This window comes from Rhineura floridana, chromosome 1 (assembly GCF_030035675.1).
Source record: "Rhineura floridana isolate rRhiFlo1 chromosome 1, rRhiFlo1.hap2, whole genome shotgun sequence".
NCBI lineage: Eukaryota > Metazoa > Chordata > Lepidosauria > Squamata > Rhineuridae > Rhineura > Rhineura floridana.
Window position 1 is genome coordinate 281,965,921 of NC_084480.1, and position 19,547 is coordinate 281,985,467.

Sequence of the window (19,547 nt, forward strand, 5' to 3'; positions counted from 1 at the left end):
GGAAGACAGAAATATTCTCCTACAACCAGCCTATATAATTTGGACTATAAGGGTTGGGAGTATCTTTTTCATTGCAAAATGTAATTTACCTTCTTTAGGCACCAAGGCTACAATCTTTTACCCAATTACCTGGGAGTAAGCCCCACTGAAGCCAATGGGACTTACATCTGAGGAGACTGTTTAGGATTGTGCTTTAAATTAACATAGTAGAATCACTAGATTCTGCGCTTAGACACTGCACAGAAATGTAATAGGCCTGCTAATACCAGTTGCATTTCATCATATTTTGTCCCACTGTTTACAGTGTTTTTCCCCCTCTACTCTATGTGTGCACATGTGTGTGGATGCAGGTAGATAGACAGAATAATATATACAAGCAGACCCCTACCAATTGAGTGTAACACCATGCAACTGACCAAGTGGGCTATAGTCCACAAAAATATTGCAGTGATCCATCTTCAAGTCACTCGTCCCAGAAGTGCAGGTATCAGGGACTTCAAGACTGGATTACTGCAACACTCTCCATGTGAAGTTTCCCTTGCTCTTGACCCAGAAACTGCAGCTGGTGCAGAATGCTACAGTATGGTTGCTGACAGGAGTGGGAACCTGTCAGCATATAACACTTCTGCTTAGAAAACTGCACTAGTTCCCAGTTTGTTCCCAGGACAGGTTCAAGATGTTACTACTGGTATATAAAGCCCTTAACAGCTTGAGACCAGTTTACTTGAGGGATTGCCTTATCCCATGTGTGCCCACTTGACAGCTTTGATCTGCAGAACTGGCACTGTTACAGGTGCCACAGAATACTTGTTCTACACTTTGTAAGACATTATTTTAGTGTGACAGCACCTACACTTTGGAACTCCCTGCCTATTGACATTAGGCAGCAGCCTTTGCTGTATTCTCCTTGGTGCTTTCTTAAAACATTTCTGTTTAGGCAAGCCTATCCAGACACACAGATGTTGATGTGTTTCAATCTCTTTTTAGGTTACTGCTGTTTTAATTTTCTTTTAAATGTTTTAAATTGCTTGTTTTTAACTGTCTTATTGACTGTTTAATGCTTCTTGTAAACTGTTTAGAGGTTTTGCTACAATCAAGCAGTATAAAATTTTTGTTAAATAATTTTTTTTAAAAAAAAAAGTGTGCCATTTAATACATTTTATTCTTCTGTACCCCTAGGTTCTTTGTTGCTTTCCCACATTATATTTCCTACATGGGCCTATTCCCTAAGTGAGGAATAGAATAAGAGTGTATAGGGCATGTTTTTCTATGTAGTTGGGGTGAGTGGGGGTGTGGACCAAAGCACAATCTTGCCGAAGTTGTATTTTTAAATCCCACTGATTTCAGTGTGGGACTCAAACACGTATGTACCTATACATCTCTCCTATGGAAATATATGACATTCAAAAAAGTGTTTAACTTTGTTAGGATTGAATTAATTGTATGCATGAATGAAGTAGTCATTAATTGAATGAAGTAGTCTAATCATATTATTTTTCTTTTAACATCCAAAATGACCATGTGAGTATTTCTTTTTGTCATCCATTTTGGGGAGTCATTAATGTAATCCACATCTTCAGCTAACACAATAACAGTACACTACAAACAGATCTCACATGAGCAAAAAAAAAAAATTATGGATATAGGTGAGTTAGTGACAATTCTGTATCCAGGGGTGTCGGGGGATCTTAGACCCCTTACTTTTTTGACAGCAGGTTCCTTATATCTCCAGCATCCCACAAGTCAATCAGCATGAATGGGGAGTGTTAGCCACTGAGAGGAGTGAAAGGAGGAGGGTCAGCTACAGAGAAGATTCTTTTCAGTAGCTAACACTCTCCCCTTTCATGCTTTTTGACTCCTAGGGATGTCTGTTGTTGTGGGAGAATGCGTTAATAAGGATCTCATTCTTAACCCCACAGCAAAAAAGGGGGGTGGCTATAACTATCATGAAGGGACCGTACACTTCTGAATTTGCTACTATGCTACTGTCTGTGTCTAAACATCCCAAAATATCCTTACACATCTCTTACGGATACACGGTTTACACAGTAATTTTTGAAGCAGTCATACAAGAAAAATAACTTTTAGTAACAGAGGAAGTAAGCAACCAAGGCTTAAGGAAAAGGAATCTAAGAATGCACACTAAACCCAATGAAAGTATAGGGGCAATTTCTGCTTTAAAACTCATACAACAAAGGAGAAATTATTTCTTCCAGTAGTTGGAAAATAAGAGGTTTTATTTCCATACACTCCTACGGCCAGTAAACAGAGAATTCTCTTTACACAGAAACAGCACTGAAATGTCTTCAACGGCAGATGTGTGCACAATTGGATGTGGAGACAAACTGGAACTGGGCCGTGAATATGCCGTGAAGCTACTTCTGGTAATTATTTATGGTAGGCACTAAATAATGTGCTGCAAGACCTTTCTGTGTGGCCTGGCTTTTAGAATAGAGTCTTAAGGTGGGGAAGACCTTAATTCTTTGTGTGAGTGGAATAGTTGCTTTTTAAATATTATCCTGATATATTCTCAACAGGACAGATGCCATATTTTGGTTAGCCTGGTTGTAAGATTAGACAGGCTTTACTTTGAAAAAGGAGGGGAGGCTAAGATTAACAACTGTGCACTCTCAACCCTCCACCTTAGGGATCAGAGTCCAAAATGTGTAAATAAAGTGGACACTGCACAGCTGACTAGTTTGTATTATTAATCCACAAGCAATACTGTTTCTTACTGGAAAAGCATATTTTCCTGAGATCGTTCAAGTTCCCATGCTGAAAAGGATTAAAGTTGGAACTTCACATTACAAAAATCATGGGTCTCCTCCCTAAAATGACAGCTGCATGTAGACTTCTCCCCTCATCCTTCATGTCTTGCTTGATTTGTGCCACCTGCTGACACCATTGTGATATACATGCCCCACCTCCATCAAGGGCAGCCAATAACATGATGCAAGGAAACACACATCATGGCCCTTTATTAGGCCAACTAAAATATCACAAAATAGTGTGCAAGTTTTTGAGTTCTCTGGAACTCTTCATCAGGCCAGGTGGCAAACTGAGCATTGGGATGGGGGAAGGGAGCAGAGGGCGAAGAGAAAAAGTTGGCCAATAATGTAGATATGAAGTCTCTATTTGGTCACCACGTTAAGATGAAATGGGCGAAGAAATAGCAGACGTTCAAATGAGGCCCTTTAGGTACCTATGTAAACATCAGGTTGCCCAAGGCCTGCTGGGAACATGAAACATAACAATGGCTAATTCCCCAACCACTGAAAACACAAGAACTGCCTGCTATCTGTCTCCATCTTTAGGCAAAACACAGGTTCCCTGACAGGTGGAAAGCAAAAATCAAGAGAAAGTAGGCAGTCCTTATATTAGCAAAGGTGGAAATTAATTTTAGGTGGTGTGCTGGCTTCTATTGAGATTTTTCCTAGTACACCACCCCAGTGTTCTTTGGAATGTCTAGTTGTGCCCTTTGAGTAATGCAAGGAAACATCATGATCCATTGTGTTGCCCAGGGCAAAATGACCTATCTTCTGAAAGCTAGTGTAGCATAGCACATTAGCCAAGAAACTGAGTTGTTAACGTCAGAAGCCCATGTTCAAATTTCATCTTGGCCATGAACTCTTTTGAAAATCTTAAGGAGCCATTCTCTCTCTGCCCGGTTTCCAGTCTACAGTGTTAAGATTATGATAATGATGATAACAGCCAATTTGGTGTGGTTGTTAGAGAACTGGACTCGGACCAGGAAGAGCCAGGTTTAAATCTCCATGCCCCCATGAAGGTGACCTTGGGCCAGACACTTCCTATCAGCGTAACGTATCTCATGGAGTTGTTGTGAAGATGAAAGTACGAGAGAACCATGTAGTCCCCTTCAGCTCTTTGGAGAAAAGTGGGGATATAAATGTAGCAAACAAATTACTCAAGTAATGAATGTGAAGCACTGTGAACTCTTAAAATGATGATGATGATGATAATATGTCCAATACTAGTATTTTACCCTCCCTTTCTTTCCAAAATTATTTATTATTACATTTATATCCGGCCCTTCGGCCAAAGCGATCAGGGCAATGTATGTGGTTCATCCTTCCCCATTTTATTCTTCAACAACGCTTTCATGTAGGTGGAGATAAGAGAGAGCAATGAGCCCAAGGTCACCCAGTGAACTTCATGGCCAAGTGGGGGATTTGAACCTGGGTCTCTCTGCTCCTACAAATATTTTAAGATAAATAGGTGTGGAAACCCTTCAAATTTCCTACCCTAGGTGTTATCAGAGCTATCTATGACTACAGTCACCTGTGCTAGGAACAAGTAGTTCAGTAGCAGTAACTGACTATACTATCATTAGCAGCCTTAGATAGCAAATAAAAGAAAACATTTTGACAATCTACGGACCCCCTTATTTAACATTGCTACAGATTTCTCAGGGGGGAAATGCTGGTATTTCAGCCTAGCCTCATCTCTGTTTTTCATTAGCAAGCATATGAAATCTGATCTTTAATCACACCATTTGAAAGGGCAACTTTTTTTAAACATAAAGGAAATACTTCCATTAATCTAAACTTGGAGGAAGGTTGTTGCATGCATTGTTGTTGCGTGACATGGTTTTCAAAGGCAGCTATTAGGTTCCAGAAGATGCCTGACAGCACTGCCTCTCAATTTGCTTGACAAAATTTCAATTCAGTTTAAGATCAGTCGCCAAATTTTCAGTACCTGGTACTTATGAGCAGATGCTTTTAGGATTCATGTTTTATTGGCCTGTCTTTGAGAACTTACTGAAGTCTACTACCTATTATAATGCAATGAAAGTTATTCATTTAAAACACATTTACTGTATTTTGATGGAAGAAAGCTAAGCAGGTGCTTAACACTCCTGCTGTAATAAATGAGCCTTTAAAAGGTGCTTTCTTACATGAGGTCTGGTAGAGTCATGAAATACGAAGGATTGTACCAGATGGTAGAATGCCCAGCTCACAAAGTTCTCAGGCCTTGCTAGTGGAGGTTCTAAAATCATGACCACCATCTGCTGCCAGTCAGTGTTGACAGTACCGAGCTAGATGAACCAGTGGGTCTAATGTGCTATAAGGCAGTTCCCCATGCTACTACAATGCAAAATTGGAAGGGTTCTGTATTCAGACCTCAGTTTATTCCATTTGCCCAAAATTTCCTCACCTAATTTCTGCATTTTGGTCGATCTTTCACACAATGTAAAAGCCACTTCTGAAAATCTAGCAAAATCTAATGGAAGTTCAGCACTCATTTCCGTGTTAATTGCTTCCATAAAAAATCAATTTGCAACTCCCATTAACCCAGAAAATTGCAAGGGTAAAGTGGCAAAATTTTGGACAATATACAAGCTTAAAATTCTCCCCCCCCCCCGCATTTTAGTGGGCGAATCACAGTGGAACAGAAGTGTGCATGTGAGGAAAGGGTGGGAGAGGAGCAACATGTCCAATGACATTCATTGTTGTGTCACACCACATCCACTGGTGTGAATGCAATTTAATATAATATGGCAGTATATTGGTCAAAAAGCCACAATTCCATAATGCTAAGGTCCTGTAGTGTGAAAGGAGCATAAGAACATAAGAAGAGCCTGCTGGATCAAGCCAGCGGCCCATCTAGTTCAGCATCCTGTTCTCACAGTGGCCAACCAGTGCAAGAACACTTTCCCCTTCTGAGGCTTCTGGCAACTGGTTTTCAGAAACATACTGCCTCTGACTAGGGTGGCAGAGCACAGCCATCATGGCTAGTAGCCATTGATAGGAATGTTAGAAATCAGGACAGAAGCGCTACCATTATAATCATTACAACTAATGCAATAAACCTCATGTCTGAATTCAGCCTAGGTGAAACATCTGTAGGAGTTCCAAGGGAAGTGAAAAGAATTCCAGTAAGATTGTGAAATTTCCAATAGGTTGAAGTGTTAACAATAGCTGCTCCCACCTGGAATGGGCATATGTAAGGATGCATGAAAAATGACTCATGCCCTCCTTTGGGCAGAGCTACAAACAATCAAGTGTTCATAGCTCGAAGAGACCAGAATGGCAGGAAATAGCTACAGTTTTTCATGGATTGCCTCCAAATATTTGACTCTATTGTGGCTTTCATCTGTAATGGATGTACCTTATACCTTTTGTACTTTATATACACACATAAATATAGATCAAAACATAGGTTTAAAGCATAGTTGCCTTTTCAACTCAGAAATATTCAATAATTCAGATAAACCCACATTTATAATAATGTTAGGAATGTTATAATCCGTCCACATCAATGGCTGTAATTGTAAACTGATCACAGCTTTAACAGCAATGTTGACGTATCCCGGAGTCTTTAAACCTCCTAATCTGCATCGGTCCCATTAGATTTATTTTTGAGTAAGTGGACAGAGACATAAGTATTAAAGACGTATTCATATGTACCTCAAAGCTTGTAATGTCTTGGTATGACAGGATTGGGATTATGCCAAGTCAACTTGAAGCCCTTTCCCTACTTCAGCTACATCTGTCCCATCTCTGAGCTCACAGTGAATGACAACTAGTGATGTCCAACCACTTGCGGAAATGGACCTTCAGTCTCTCTTTTTCCACACACACCCACGCACCACTAAAATATGCTCTGGAAGATTCCCCACCAGTGTGACAGCACCTGCCTTCAAATCCCTCCTCAAAATCCACCTTTTCCGTGACACCTTTGGCTCAAGGCCCTAGTTCCCATGCCCTACCTACCTAAGCACGTGCAACTGACACAAGTGGAGATGGCTTCCCTGTTTACCCAACCTCCCTTTCCTCTGTTGTTTCATCTGTGTCACATTTTAGATTGTAACCTCCTTGGGCCAAGGCCCTGTCACATACCGTTCAACCCATGACTGTAGTCCATCAGTTGTAACCTTACAAATTAAGGAAGGGGATTGGGGAAAAAATCAAACATATTGGATGTATGTATAGTATATAGTAAGCAAGTAGACATCATTTCATTTTTACATCCAAAATGTGGCTGCAAGATGGGTTGGAAATGGGACAGATGTGCCCAAGGGCAGGTTATGTGTGTGTGTGTTACAATTCTGCTCTCTTCCCCTCAGCTAGACTTTTCACGCTTTGAGATAAATGTGAATAGGGAATTTCTGCTTAATTTCTTCATGCATACCACCCAAAAATCTGAAAGCCCTACAAAGTTAGATTCTAAGGTAGAGATGAGAAGCACATGGAGAAACAAGAAGATTTAAAGCATCATTAGAGGAGGACAAGGCACAATAAGTCATTTTTTTCCTCATAAATAGCATGTTAATTACAAATCTGTTCCTTACCTTGGCAAAATTCAAAGTTCCCTTTTTTCCGGCAGTCACCTATTACTAAACTCAGTGCTCTCCAAGTGTTCCTTTTGACAGATATCATTCTCCACCAATCGTCCTGCTAATTTCCTCTCCTTTTCTGACTGGGACAGATATTACGTTCACCAGCCCAGAGATCAATCTTTTCTATTGACAACAACAAAAGGAAAAAAAAACAAAACGCACATATCACAGCCAGTTTGAAGCACAAAGCCCCTCTAGTTACATGATAATGCTAATCTTTTTTTAAAAGAAACAGAAATAGTAATTAATATCCTAATGACACTTTTTATTATTACATTTTCAAACCAATACTTAAAAATGTTCATTCTGTTGGAGGGGGAGGGGTGAGGCAGCTAATGCACATACAATGGTTTATAACCAAGTAAAACCCAAGTTTTAACTGGGATCAATAGTACATAGGAAACCATCTTACATCAGGTAAGGTTATTTATCCATTAAGTACTTGTAAGGTTTCAGGCAGAAGCGTTTCTTTTCATCTACTATCTAGTTTTGTTAAGTGGACAAGTCAGGCAGTAAACTTTATATATACAAACGTGTGATTTACCATTGAGCTATGGCATTTCCCCAATATACTACTTTCTGCATATTTATATGAGATCAGAATTTTATCAATAATCCCAAGGATTCTCAAACTACTAAAAAGCAGCAAAACTGATCCTGGATTGACTTTCATTATTTATGTATTTATTTATAAATATTTTTAGATCACCCCGTATCCTCCCAGATAGCAGGGCAGTATATAAGAAGTATGATTAAAGTAAAATGAATCACAGCAAGACAGAAATGCAATAAAACATATCCCCATTAACTTCAATGGAATTAAACTAGTTAAATGCTATAAATGACTGTGGAAGTATTATACAATCCAGTTCTGCAGCTGTAACTGTCCAAAAAACATTGTTTTAAAATGTTTTTATGTTGTTGTACACCACCCTGATGTATATAAATACTTTTATAAATAAAATAAATAAATTGCCATACTAAAATTTCATTGATATCAACTCAGTTTGTATTCCATAATCCAGGGATACTGAAGTGTGTGCCAGGGCGTTCTTAGCATGTCAGAGGAAATAAAGCACCCATCAAAGAGAGGAGGGTGCTATATCATGCATATCTCCTCTTGACCTGCTTCCTTCCAATCAGCATCTACCGAGGGAGGGCTATTACAGTGGATCTCTGTATCAGATCTGATGGGATTCTATAATCACTCTCAATGTAGTGACACAGCAAAAATATTCTTCCCATTCCATTGTGCATTTTTTCTAAGCAATGAATTGTATCCAACATCATACTAATAATAGACCTACAGAAATCAATCCGTATAAGTTAGTCATGTCCATTGATTTCAGTGGGTCTGCTCCGAGTATGACTTAGTTGGATACAACCCATTAAGCAGAAATGTACAGAGCAGGTTCCTCTGAGCACAGGTAACATCTGGGCAAGCAAGTCTGAGGGAACCTCAGCAAAGTGCAATCCACCACTACAACTACCCTTCTACCTTACTAGGATCTGATGGGCTTCTCTGGCGGTGGCAGAAACAGCTGCAAGAAGCATCAACAGCACTCTGAACAAACACTGGGCATTTGGGAGCCTTTCAATTCTCCATAATGCCCCAACAAAGTGTCACTCCAGAGCCTTGTGGATTATGAACATGGTACTTTTAAGAAGGGGAACTCAGGCTTGTGGACTTCTCATGGGTTGGCCACTGTGAAAACAGAGTCCTGAACTAGACAGGCTTTTGGCCTGATCTAGCAGAGCTCTTCTTATGTAGGGCAAGCATCAGTGGTGGACCCCTGACAATTGCCCAAGGATGCTATGTGCTGCCTCTAGATTTGAGTAATTCTTACGTCTTCTACACTCTCAAAGTTAGCCTTTTCAGATGAAGGAGTAAAATCCCATCCAGTTTAAATTCAGAAAAAAAGTGTGTATCTTGCATATTAGAAGTTTGGTGAACACAGCCTAAAGCCAAGTAATTCTTAAATGCATTCCTTATAATGAAAAAGTGTTTTTGGTCAATCTGACAGAAGCATTAGAACCAGTTATTAAATTAAAGAGTGCTCTCTTTGTTATAGTCAGTGCTGCTGCTTTTTACCACATCACACTCAATAGCATTATAAATCACACATATTGTCTTATATTGTGAAACTTACCAAGGTTTTGAGGATGTGAGAATTTACTTCCTACAGCTTTATAAGCCTTTAAAATTGCCGAGTGTATAATTTGTGCTCATGGTTACTGGTCCAAAGTGTCACCACCCATGCAGGGTTGGGGAAACCCCAAGATTTGCAGGACTACGTTTTTGTAAAAAAAGAAAAAATTGAAAAAAAAATAGGACAAAACCTCTAAAGAAAGTACCCCTCCACCTCCTCCAAAAAAAAAAAACAGCCTAGTGAAGACTAAGCATGAGACCATGGAATGTTGACTGTTCAAAGGGAGGACAGAAAACTGGATGGGAGGAGGAATAGAATGGAATATCTGATTGATTGGAGTAGTGAATAGGAACACTTCACACAGCAACATTTTGCTGCAGGTTCCACTTGTACAGACTAATCACAAGTACCATACAAGGCCAACTTTACTATGCTTTTCAAAGGTATATAATCAGGCATGGATTTTCAGAATAATATAAATGTGGATAATTACATGCAGAATGACAATTTAAAATTGCCGCTATACACTATGTGTTTTATTTGCTGCGTTTTATTGTAATTTGGGTTTGCTTGTTTGTTTAAAAAAAACATTGCTTTGCTCTCCAAGTCATTCAGAGAACTTTCTGATATGGGGCATCCTATAAACAGCATAATAAATAAGCATATATAGTTGCAATAAACAGATCCTAAACATGCAAAAGCATGCAAGATCTCAGTAACCTATTAGAATTCTTTGAGAGTGTCAACAAGCATATAGATAGAGGTGATCCAGTGGACATAGTGTACTTAGACTTTCAAAAAGCGTTTGACAAGGTACCTCACCAAAGGCTTCTGAGGAAGCTTAGCAGTCATGGAATAAGAGGAGAGGTCCTCTTGTGGATAAGGAATTGGTTAAGCAGCCGAAAGCAGAGAGTAGGAATAAACGGACAGTTCTCCCAATGGAGGGCTGTAGAAAGTGGAGTCCCTCAAGGATCGGTATTGGGACCTGTACTTTTCAACTTGTTCATTAATGACCTAGAATTAGGAGTGAGCAGTGAAGTGGCCAAGTTTGCTGACGACACTAAATTGTTCAGGGTTGTTAAAACAAAAAGGGATTGTGAAGAGCTCCAAAAAGACCTCTCCAAATTGAGTGAATGGGCGGAAAAATGGCAAATGCAATTCAATATAAACAAGTGTAAAATTATGCATATTGGAGCAAAAAAACTGAATTTCATATACGCTCATGGGGTCTGAACTGGCGGTGACCGACCAGGAGAGAGACCTCGGGGTTGTAGTGGACAGCACGATGAAAATGTCGACCCAGTGTGCGGCAGCTGTGAAAAAGGCAAATTCCATGCTAGCAATAATTAGGAAAGGTATTGAAAATAAAACAGCCGATATCATAATGCCGTTGTATAAATCTATGGTGCGGCCGCATTTGGAACACTGTGTACAGTTCTGGTCGCCTCATCTCAAAAAGGATATTCTAGAGTTGGAAAAGGTTCAGAAGAGGGCAACCAGAATGATCAAGGGGATGGAGCGACTCCCTTACGAGGAAAGGTTGCAGCATTTGGGGCTTTTTAGTTTAGAGAAAAGGCGGGTCAGAGGAGACATGATAGAAGTGTATAAAATTATGCATGGCATTGAGAAAGTGGATAGAGAAAAGTTCTTCTCCCTCTCTCATAATACTAGAACTCGTGGACATTCAAAGAAGCTGAATGTTGGAAGATTCAGGACAGACAAAAGGAAGTACTTCTTTACTCAGCACATAGTTAAACTATGGAATTTGCTCCCACAAGATGCAGTAATGGCCACCAGCTTGGATGGCTTTAAAAGATTAGACAAATTCATGGAGGACAGGGCTATCAATGGCTACTAGCCATGATGGCTGTGCTCTGTCACCCTAGTCAGAGGCAGCATGCTTCTGAAAACCAGTTGCCGGAAGCCTCAGGAGGGGAGAGTGTTCTTGCACTCGGGTCCTGCTTGCGGGCTTCCCCCAGGCACCTGGTTGGCCACTGTGAGAACAGGATGCTGGACTAGATGGGCCACTGGCCTGATCCAGCAGGCTCTTCTTATGTTCTTATGTTCTTAAGATCTGTTGCGTGCACTTGAACAATATAGCCCAAATATATTCCATAAAACATCAGTTCAAGTATCTAATGAATTAGATCACTTGATCAGAGATGACAATCAGTAAATAAACATAGCTAAAACAAAGATGGTCCTGGAGGACAGCATAGTACCCTGCCCCAGGACTTCAGCATAGGCCGAATACAACTCTTGATATCCTGAAATCTAATGTCATATAAAGGAATGGATTTTCATGATACTATATCAGATACAGCCCAATATGTTCTTTCAAAATAATTTTGCAGGCTGAAGCAGCAGAAGCCTTGTTTACTGGTGAATGATATTTGCCCAGTGTAAGCAACTTTTCATACTGTGCATATACCCTGCTGTCAGTGACTACACTATGGATGACTTCCTTTAAGGTTTTTAAGACAATTTATTTCCATTTTAATTGAGTGAAACCTGTGTACGGATGGCAGAATCAGGCCATAAATGTGATATTTATTAAACTTTCAGTTTCATAAAATATCCTTTATCTGTTTAAAAAAGTTTCCAAAATCTGGTACCCAGCTTGGAAGAAACACTGTTTTGCCTACCTCAATGAGTGATATTAACAAATGTTCCTTTTCAAACTATGCAAACCTAAAAAACCAAGTTTCATACTTTGAATAATCTTCTGAATAATCTTCTGATATTTCAAGAGTTATTTTATAGTAGGAAGCAAATTAATTCAGGCTGTCTGCATCAAACCTTTGATAACATTGTTTTACCTAACAAGAAAATTCATGGATTTCACAGGTTTGTCTAATGAAAAGAGAATGTGTAAGAGACACATACACAGACTATCCAAAGCAATATATGCATCAAACAGATGGGTTTATTTTTTTAAACTATATTAATATATCTTCACTGTAAAGTACATAATTTAAATCACTCATTTTACAGAAACCGCTGAAATTGACAACAAACTGCTAAGGGAGTAAAATTTCTCCACCATTTTGTAAAATGTATGCAGAGCCATACTGTTTAATTAACATCTCCTTTAAATATAATAGGATATACATCAGCCATTTGTAAAGTAATCTCTGTGTTTCATTCATCTTATTCTCTTTATAATAGCGAGGTGCACACTTACACATATTCTGATGCAACTCTACACTTAATCATTCAGCTAAGTGCTCTTCTTTATTATGAATGCCACCAAGTGTGTATTTTCACTATATACAGAAATGCCAACTAAAGTATCTTTTCTAAAAAGAAGAAGAATCCTGTTTTTCAAAACTGACCCTTTTGCGTTACTTCCTTGTGCTATGCTCAAATAGGCAATAACTACCATTCCAATTATTGTCACCAAGGCCATACATTATTTTTGTTGTCTAACATGTTAACTCTTGCAGCTAACAGAATGACTGAAATGTCCTCAAGAGCTACACACACATCCTTTCAAACAGAAAGCCTTAAACCATTTGTATTTCTCCAGAAGAGTGGCATTTAAAAAGCTCATCATGTTGTATAACCATGGAAATAGTGAAAAAAATACATTCCCAAACAAACATTACTTTTTCTCAATGGTATGAAGTAATTAAAGCCATATGAGTAAATCTGTGATCCGTGCAGTAGTTCAAGCTGCAGCTAATAGAAAATACAGAGAATGCACTCTGCCATATAAAAGATTCTTGTTACAGAAATATAATGTGAAAACCAGATGGAGACAGAAACCCTTAATCACAGATGGGAATGTAATCACTGGCATACAGAATATTTTTTTATCAATCTTAACCATATGCGAAATGTATTTATTTTGTGCAGAATGCAATAACTTGAGAGAGCCTTCTATTTGAAATCAGTTAACCTCATAGTCAAAGCACTTTTATCTTATTCCCTCCACTCCTTCCAAGATATTCAGCTGAGCCAAGGTTTTAGGAAGAGGAATCATTGGGCCTGGCAAATCACTCTTGCATCACTTTATCTTTCAAAAAAATGAATAGGATGTAAAGACTGCACATATCAGAATCAACATAAAAGAAAATCAAGTGCAGTTACCAGTTCCTGTATCGCTTAGTTATTGCCAGGAATCCCTTCATCACCTAAGCACACAGCACATTATATTACCACTGAGTTAAGTCTTTTCCTCTAGCAAGAGTGCACAACTTGTTCAGCAATACAGAACCACATGGGAAATATATCAGAAGCCAGCCACATGCTGGCATGTAATTAACACAGTTTGCATATCATTTTTTATTTGAACCTAACAGGTACCAAATTACAGTTGATGGGCATAAATTCTTATTTATAAACAAATTAATAAATAAATGTTGTTGTTGTTATTATCATCATCATCATCATCATCTTTATTTATACCCCGCCCTTTTTCCAAACTGGAACTCAAGGCGGCTTCCAGATAAAAGTAAGTACATATCATTAAGAACATATAAACATATAAAAATGAGCATTAAAACAGAATTAAACTATTAAGATGTTAAAACCAATTAGACATACACTTAAAATACTGCAACCCAGTTTAAGAGCATACAAGTAAAACAATAACATACAGCACCCTCTTCAATCACTACCCTTAAAGCCTTCAGTTCCAAAGGCCTGCCGGAAGAAAAAAGTCTTTAGCTGTCGGCGGAAGGACTGCACAGAGGAGGCCATTCTTGCCTCCCTAGGGAAGGAGTTCCAGAGCCTATGGGCAGCCACCGAAAATGTTATACATATATTATTATCCTGAAATTGTGGCTGCATTCAGTCACTATGATATACCATGGTTTGTTGCAATAGTAATGAGCCCAATTAAGCTTCAGGACTGCACACTCCCCTTTCCTCCTCAGCTGAGCCGAATGGCGATTGGAAACTTTTGATTGTTTTTTTCTTTCTGAACCCATCAAACTATGGTAAATCTTAACTCTGGTTTGTTTGAAGCAAGCCATCTTCAAACCTTGATTTATGAAACTGGCTTGTTTCACCAAACCACAGTTATGATAAGTCACAGTTTAGGGTTTGGAAGTAACAGTAAAATGTAATTAATTAAAAGCAGAAGCTTCTAATTTCCTTTCTACATCCATGGTAACAAGAGCAGCAGAAATTAGGGATGCTACGGTAATCCATGAGATTAAAGTTCTGACCTAGATATTGTTATTCCACTAACGCAGATAATTCTTCCTTGTGCAATTCTGCTTCATTTACTTCCCAGTAGGGCACTGTAGTGGTAGACCTGCACCAGGATGAACAAACTCTTCCACATACCAAGTTGTGGGGGTAATAGACTGAACATGCAGTTGATTGTGAATGCCAGTGAACACTTCATTACTCAAAATGTTTGGCTATTCCCATCCACTACTTGTGTAACAAATGTTGTCTAACTATGTGTCACTAGAACTAGATCAGGATACATAAGGACATAGCCTTGTTTGCTATAAACAAGCAAAATAATATATTTTCAGCCTGTAGCTAGAACTGTTCAGTTGGACCTATGAGCATGTGCTTGCAGATCCAACTTTGTTCTTCTCCCCTTTTTAAATTAGGCATGTATTTCTGGATGGAGGTAAAGCAGCAAAACAGAATGGAAATTGTGACAGAACACGCAGTATTGTGCATGCATTTGCTTACATTAAAGGTTAATATGCATGCACCAGCCTGCAACTAATGCATGCATCCATTTAACCAACTGCTGTTTCACAGGCAAACAAGTATCCATATGCACAGAAGTTGTTAGGAAAAACAAGGATATCCAAGACACTTCACAGACACCTCAGAGCACAGGGAGCCAAAACAGAACATTCCACAGAAATAAAGGGGCAGTTTTTGCACATTCCTAGTTGAAACGCCTGAACTTGGTTTTCATTTTTATTTGCCTTCCTTAACTTTTTGCATTTTCAACTTTTCTTCCAAGACAAACCAAGGCTGTGCAAAACTCACCACCATCTTCATTTGAGCTCTTTTCCCCCAACTATGTTGGGAAAATTTGGGCAATATTGCAGGGGATAAGTGGGAGAAATTCCTATGTCCCTGAAGGAATGAAGGAATTTGTAAACTTAAAATGACAAGGTGGCTGAGGTAAAAAGGTAAGTCAATTCAAAGGCTAGGAAGTGTGAATCCTACCATGTACTTTCAAAATGAGGACAGAAACATTTCTGGAAAAGAGCTCCAGGAACATTTTGCAGAAAAATGAGCAGCCATCTCCCCCCCCCCCCAATAAAATGGTCCTGCAAATATTACATCATGATGTAGGATTCTCAAAACCTTTTCCAGCCCACATACAAAAACATTGTTTTAAAAAAGCAGTAAGAAAAAAGACTTTGGACTAACTTGCAATTGTATACTAGTTTCCTCCCCCTTCCCTGAAAGTCTGCTTTCTCCACTAAGAACATCCACCTCCACCTCCTTATCTTCAGGAGGATGTTTTCCCCAATTCCCTACTAAATTTCTGGAATTTGGCTGGGCTGAAACATTGAGCCCAGTCCCAGTTAGATCATTTTTATATATAAAACAAGACTATTGCCCATTTCTGCCCCATCTTATGTAGCACTCCAAGCACAGATTTTCAAAACCTTGCTGGATGTTCCTCTCCATCAGCCTAGGTCGAAATGAGACTGTTGCTTATACCTGCCACAATTTCTGGAGTCCCACGGGAAAGTAAAGGGGCACACCAACTCTGAAAAAAGAAGAATCTGTGTCGTTCTAAGTTCTTTTTCTTGGCCATTCTACACAACAGATCTGATAGGGAGGAATGGGACAGAACATGGGGAACTGTTTTTGAGAGATGAGGCTTTCAAAGGCTCAGATTGGGCATGGAAAGCAGATTCCAAAACTAAAACTTGGGGTAGAAACACACTCCTCTGCTGGTTCCATTGCGTCTCCGCCTCTCTTTTCTGAAAATGGGGGCACACGATACTAGTCAAACCGTACCTTTTTTTACTGATCCCAGTGGGATCAGCTCAAGTGCATTTTTAAAAAATTCAGCTTTACACAGATTTTGCAGCTGAACAACCCATTCCCCCTCCGGGTGTGGCCAATGCAAATGCCTTGCTGTTAGCTGACTAGTGTGTTCACAGCCCCTGTCTCAAAGTGCTCTGTCTCTTGGTATGCTTTAGATATTTTAAATAAAAACAGCTGACTTCAAAATGCTGAAAGTATTCAAGTTGCTTCTTGAGCACTTATCTATTCCTGTGGTTCAAATAAAGGTAAAATTATCATTTTATTAGTTTATTTACATGCCTCATTTCCATATGATGATTGAGCCAGATCACAGGAACAGTGAACAATTTAATATATAGTAGGGAAGGGAAATATTTGGCCTTCCAAATGTTGTTGGAGTCAGTTAATAGAGTCAGTTGCACTCTACTGATCAATTCAGACATTATACCAAACCATAGTTTGTACTACCCATAGTTGGAATCCAAATCATGGCTTGAGCTTCCAAACATACAGGCAAACAATGGTTTGGGGCTGCTTGTCTGTTTTCCATCTTCTAAGCAGTACTGTCTCTACAGTGCAGTGGGCTCTGCATGCTGAGCGACAGCTGTAATCATGATTTCAGGCATCAACTTAAACCACAGCTGGCACAAACCATGCTTTGCAAAGCCACTCCAAATTGCAACTCTTATTCTAGTAGTTTATCTGGTTTATCCTGGTTTATCAATTTAGATAACACTAACACAGGGGTAGCCAGTGTGTTGCCCTCCAAATGTGATTGGACTACAGCTACCATCAGCCCCAGCCATTATGACCAGTACCCCAACAACTTAATGAAGGTCATAAGTTTCCCAATTCCAATATAAAAATATAATAGAAACAATAATAGACAAATCAAAGGCAATTCATAAGAATATTTAAACCCATATTAGCAAGCTAACAAAAGCATTACAATTAAAAATTTCCCTAAACATATGAAAAGTATTCCTTTTTTAAAAAAAGAACAATGACAAAAACCCCTACACAGACCTAACCAATCTTCTCTTAAAATAAACCTAATCACTAAAATATCAGTAGCAAAAATACATCAATATAAATACATTACAATTTAAAATAGTAAAATCCAAAGTCTATCTAAACAGCAGCATTTCAATAAGGTAGAAAACATGCACCAAATTGAAGTGATGCTATCTAGGGACCTTTGGCAGTAAGAGAAGCTTTTGCAACTGGATCAAATCAGGTGCAAAATTGGAAATAAACGGTAAAGAAGAAAATCCAGAACCACTAAGAATCTGGGTCTTTATTATTTATTGCCTTTCATCCAAGGAACTCAAGGCAGCATATATAGTTCTTTCCCTTCCTCCCACATTTTATTCTCAAAACAACCCTGTGAGGTAGTTTAGGCTTTAGGATTTGACTGGTCCACAGTCACCAAGTGAGATTCATGCCTGAACATGGATTTGAACCAGATTCTTCCCAGTCCTAATCTGTTATTTCAACCACTACACTCCAACGTTTCCTGTTTTCCTCAGCACTATACTATATTGTAAATGTGGGTAGAAGCCTTAACTAGCTAAACGTAAGCTATAATTATTGGTAAACAACTCTCTCTCTCTCTCTCTCTCTCTTTTTCTCTCGAAAATTAAGCTAGAGTCTTAAAGTGTTAATGCTGCACTCCAGATTTCAAAAATTAACTTGAATTTGGAGACATCTCCAATCAGGGACACTGGAGAGATACACTAAGCTTGCTGGCAACACACTTCTCTACTGAACAGTGATTCAGCATCCATGAGCAATTATAACATGAAACATCACACCTCCGGTTTATCATCTGGTTTGGAGGACAGCCAACTTCACTCAGCCACCACCACTGGTAATTTAAAGAGCTAAACTGAGAATAAACTAAATATAACAACACAAGGGGATTACAGCATTTCAAATATTTTAGGAATAATTCTAGGAAAAAGAAAGGGTCTATCTTGCCTCTAGGTATGAATTAATATTTATAAGCAGAGAGAAAAGGCTAAGTTTACAAAAGAACAGCTACTGTAGGACTCACTAAATCACCCCACAGCTTGGAGAGCCCATTAAAAATGCTTCAACTTCATGCAAATCAACAGAATTCCAATGAAATATTGGCATTGCACATGAATCAACAGGATGAATCCTTATTTCCTCCTCTCATACAACCGGTTTACTTGTTTTAATATTTTATCTGACCTTACAGCCAATGTTAAAATATGCCACTTTCGATTTAAAAAGAAGGAAGGCCTACCTCCTTTGTTTTTATGCCTTTCTTCTGAACGCAAAGGCAAAAAATACCCTAATGGTTATTAATATTAGCATTAGCATTCTTGCCAACATGTTACAAGGGAGAAGTTATGCGATTCTGAACTTTTGTACAACTGTTCCCACATAAACCTGCCCGATCTTAGAAGATATGAGGGGGAAAAATTAGGACATAGACTATTTCTACATAATAATTTATTTCCATGCTTCCAAATTTAAAATTGCCCATTGCCTAGTCCTGAAGCCTAGTTTCAAGCAGCCAGGTGGCAGACAAATCAAACAAACCCTAATAATGTTGATTTAATACTAGCCGGGAAGAAACAGGGCTTCCAAATTAAACTAAAGGAAAAAGAAAAAAAAGAATTTAGCCAACTGTATTAATTTGATGCACCTTTAAATAAAAAAGGCATTCCAGCTCACAAATAGCTTAGTATCATATAGCACAGTGAAAACACCATGAGAACCCTCTGCATGCCTTTCTTTTATTCCCTCCCCCCAATCTAATTTCATTGACAAGGGACAGTCTCTAGAGGACAAAGAGAAGAGAGAACCAATTATATCCAGGGGCTGGTTTCTCCAAAATGAAGGCATCTGTTCCATGCCAATGACTTCCACACAGAAGAAAAACAGAACTTTGAAGGCATCTGTGTTCATGATTGGCAGTCACAGATCTTAGGGACTTCTGTGACTGCCCAGCTGCAAACATGGTTTGCTTACTGCTGCTGCCACTGTCAGCTGATCTCATCTCTCACACACAAAAGCAAAGACTGCAGAGTGATCATTTA

At 38.9% G+C, this 19,547-nt stretch overlaps 1 protein-coding gene and 1 long non-coding RNA gene across 11 annotated transcripts in view; one reads left to right on the top strand and one right to left on the bottom strand.

Moving 5' to 3' along the window:
* Positions 1-19,547, bottom strand: part of RUNX1T1 (RUNX1 partner transcriptional co-repressor 1) — a 228,537-nt gene that overhangs the window by 184,094 nt on the left and 24,896 nt on the right. For 4 of the 6 annotated variants that reach the window (XR_009759645.1, XM_061602831.1, XM_061602836.1 and 1 more), the window contains exon 2: positions 7,313-7,483. The exons of the other annotated variants lie outside the window; for them this stretch is intronic. Coding sequence is in view for 3 of the 4 variants with exons in the window: in XM_061602831.1 (XP_061458815.1) it covers positions 7,313-7,400 (88 nt within the window). In the remaining variant the exon portion in view is untranslated. The remainder of the gene's footprint in view (positions 1-7,312; positions 7,484-19,547) is intronic. 6 annotated transcript variants of the gene reach the window in all.
* The window catches only part of LOC133373316 (uncharacterized), a 50,347-nt gene that overhangs the window by 4,556 nt on the left and 26,244 nt on the right, over positions 1-19,547 (top strand). For 2 of the 5 annotated variants that reach the window (XR_009759652.1, XR_009759653.1), the window contains exon 2: positions 2,288-2,384. This is a non-coding gene — a long non-coding RNA (uncharacterized LOC133373316). Of the gene's footprint in view, positions 1-2,287; positions 2,398-11,864; positions 11,963-19,547 lie in introns of those variants that run through there. The other 3 variants (XR_009759650.1, XR_009759654.1, XR_009759651.1) reach the window with 3 other exon arrangements.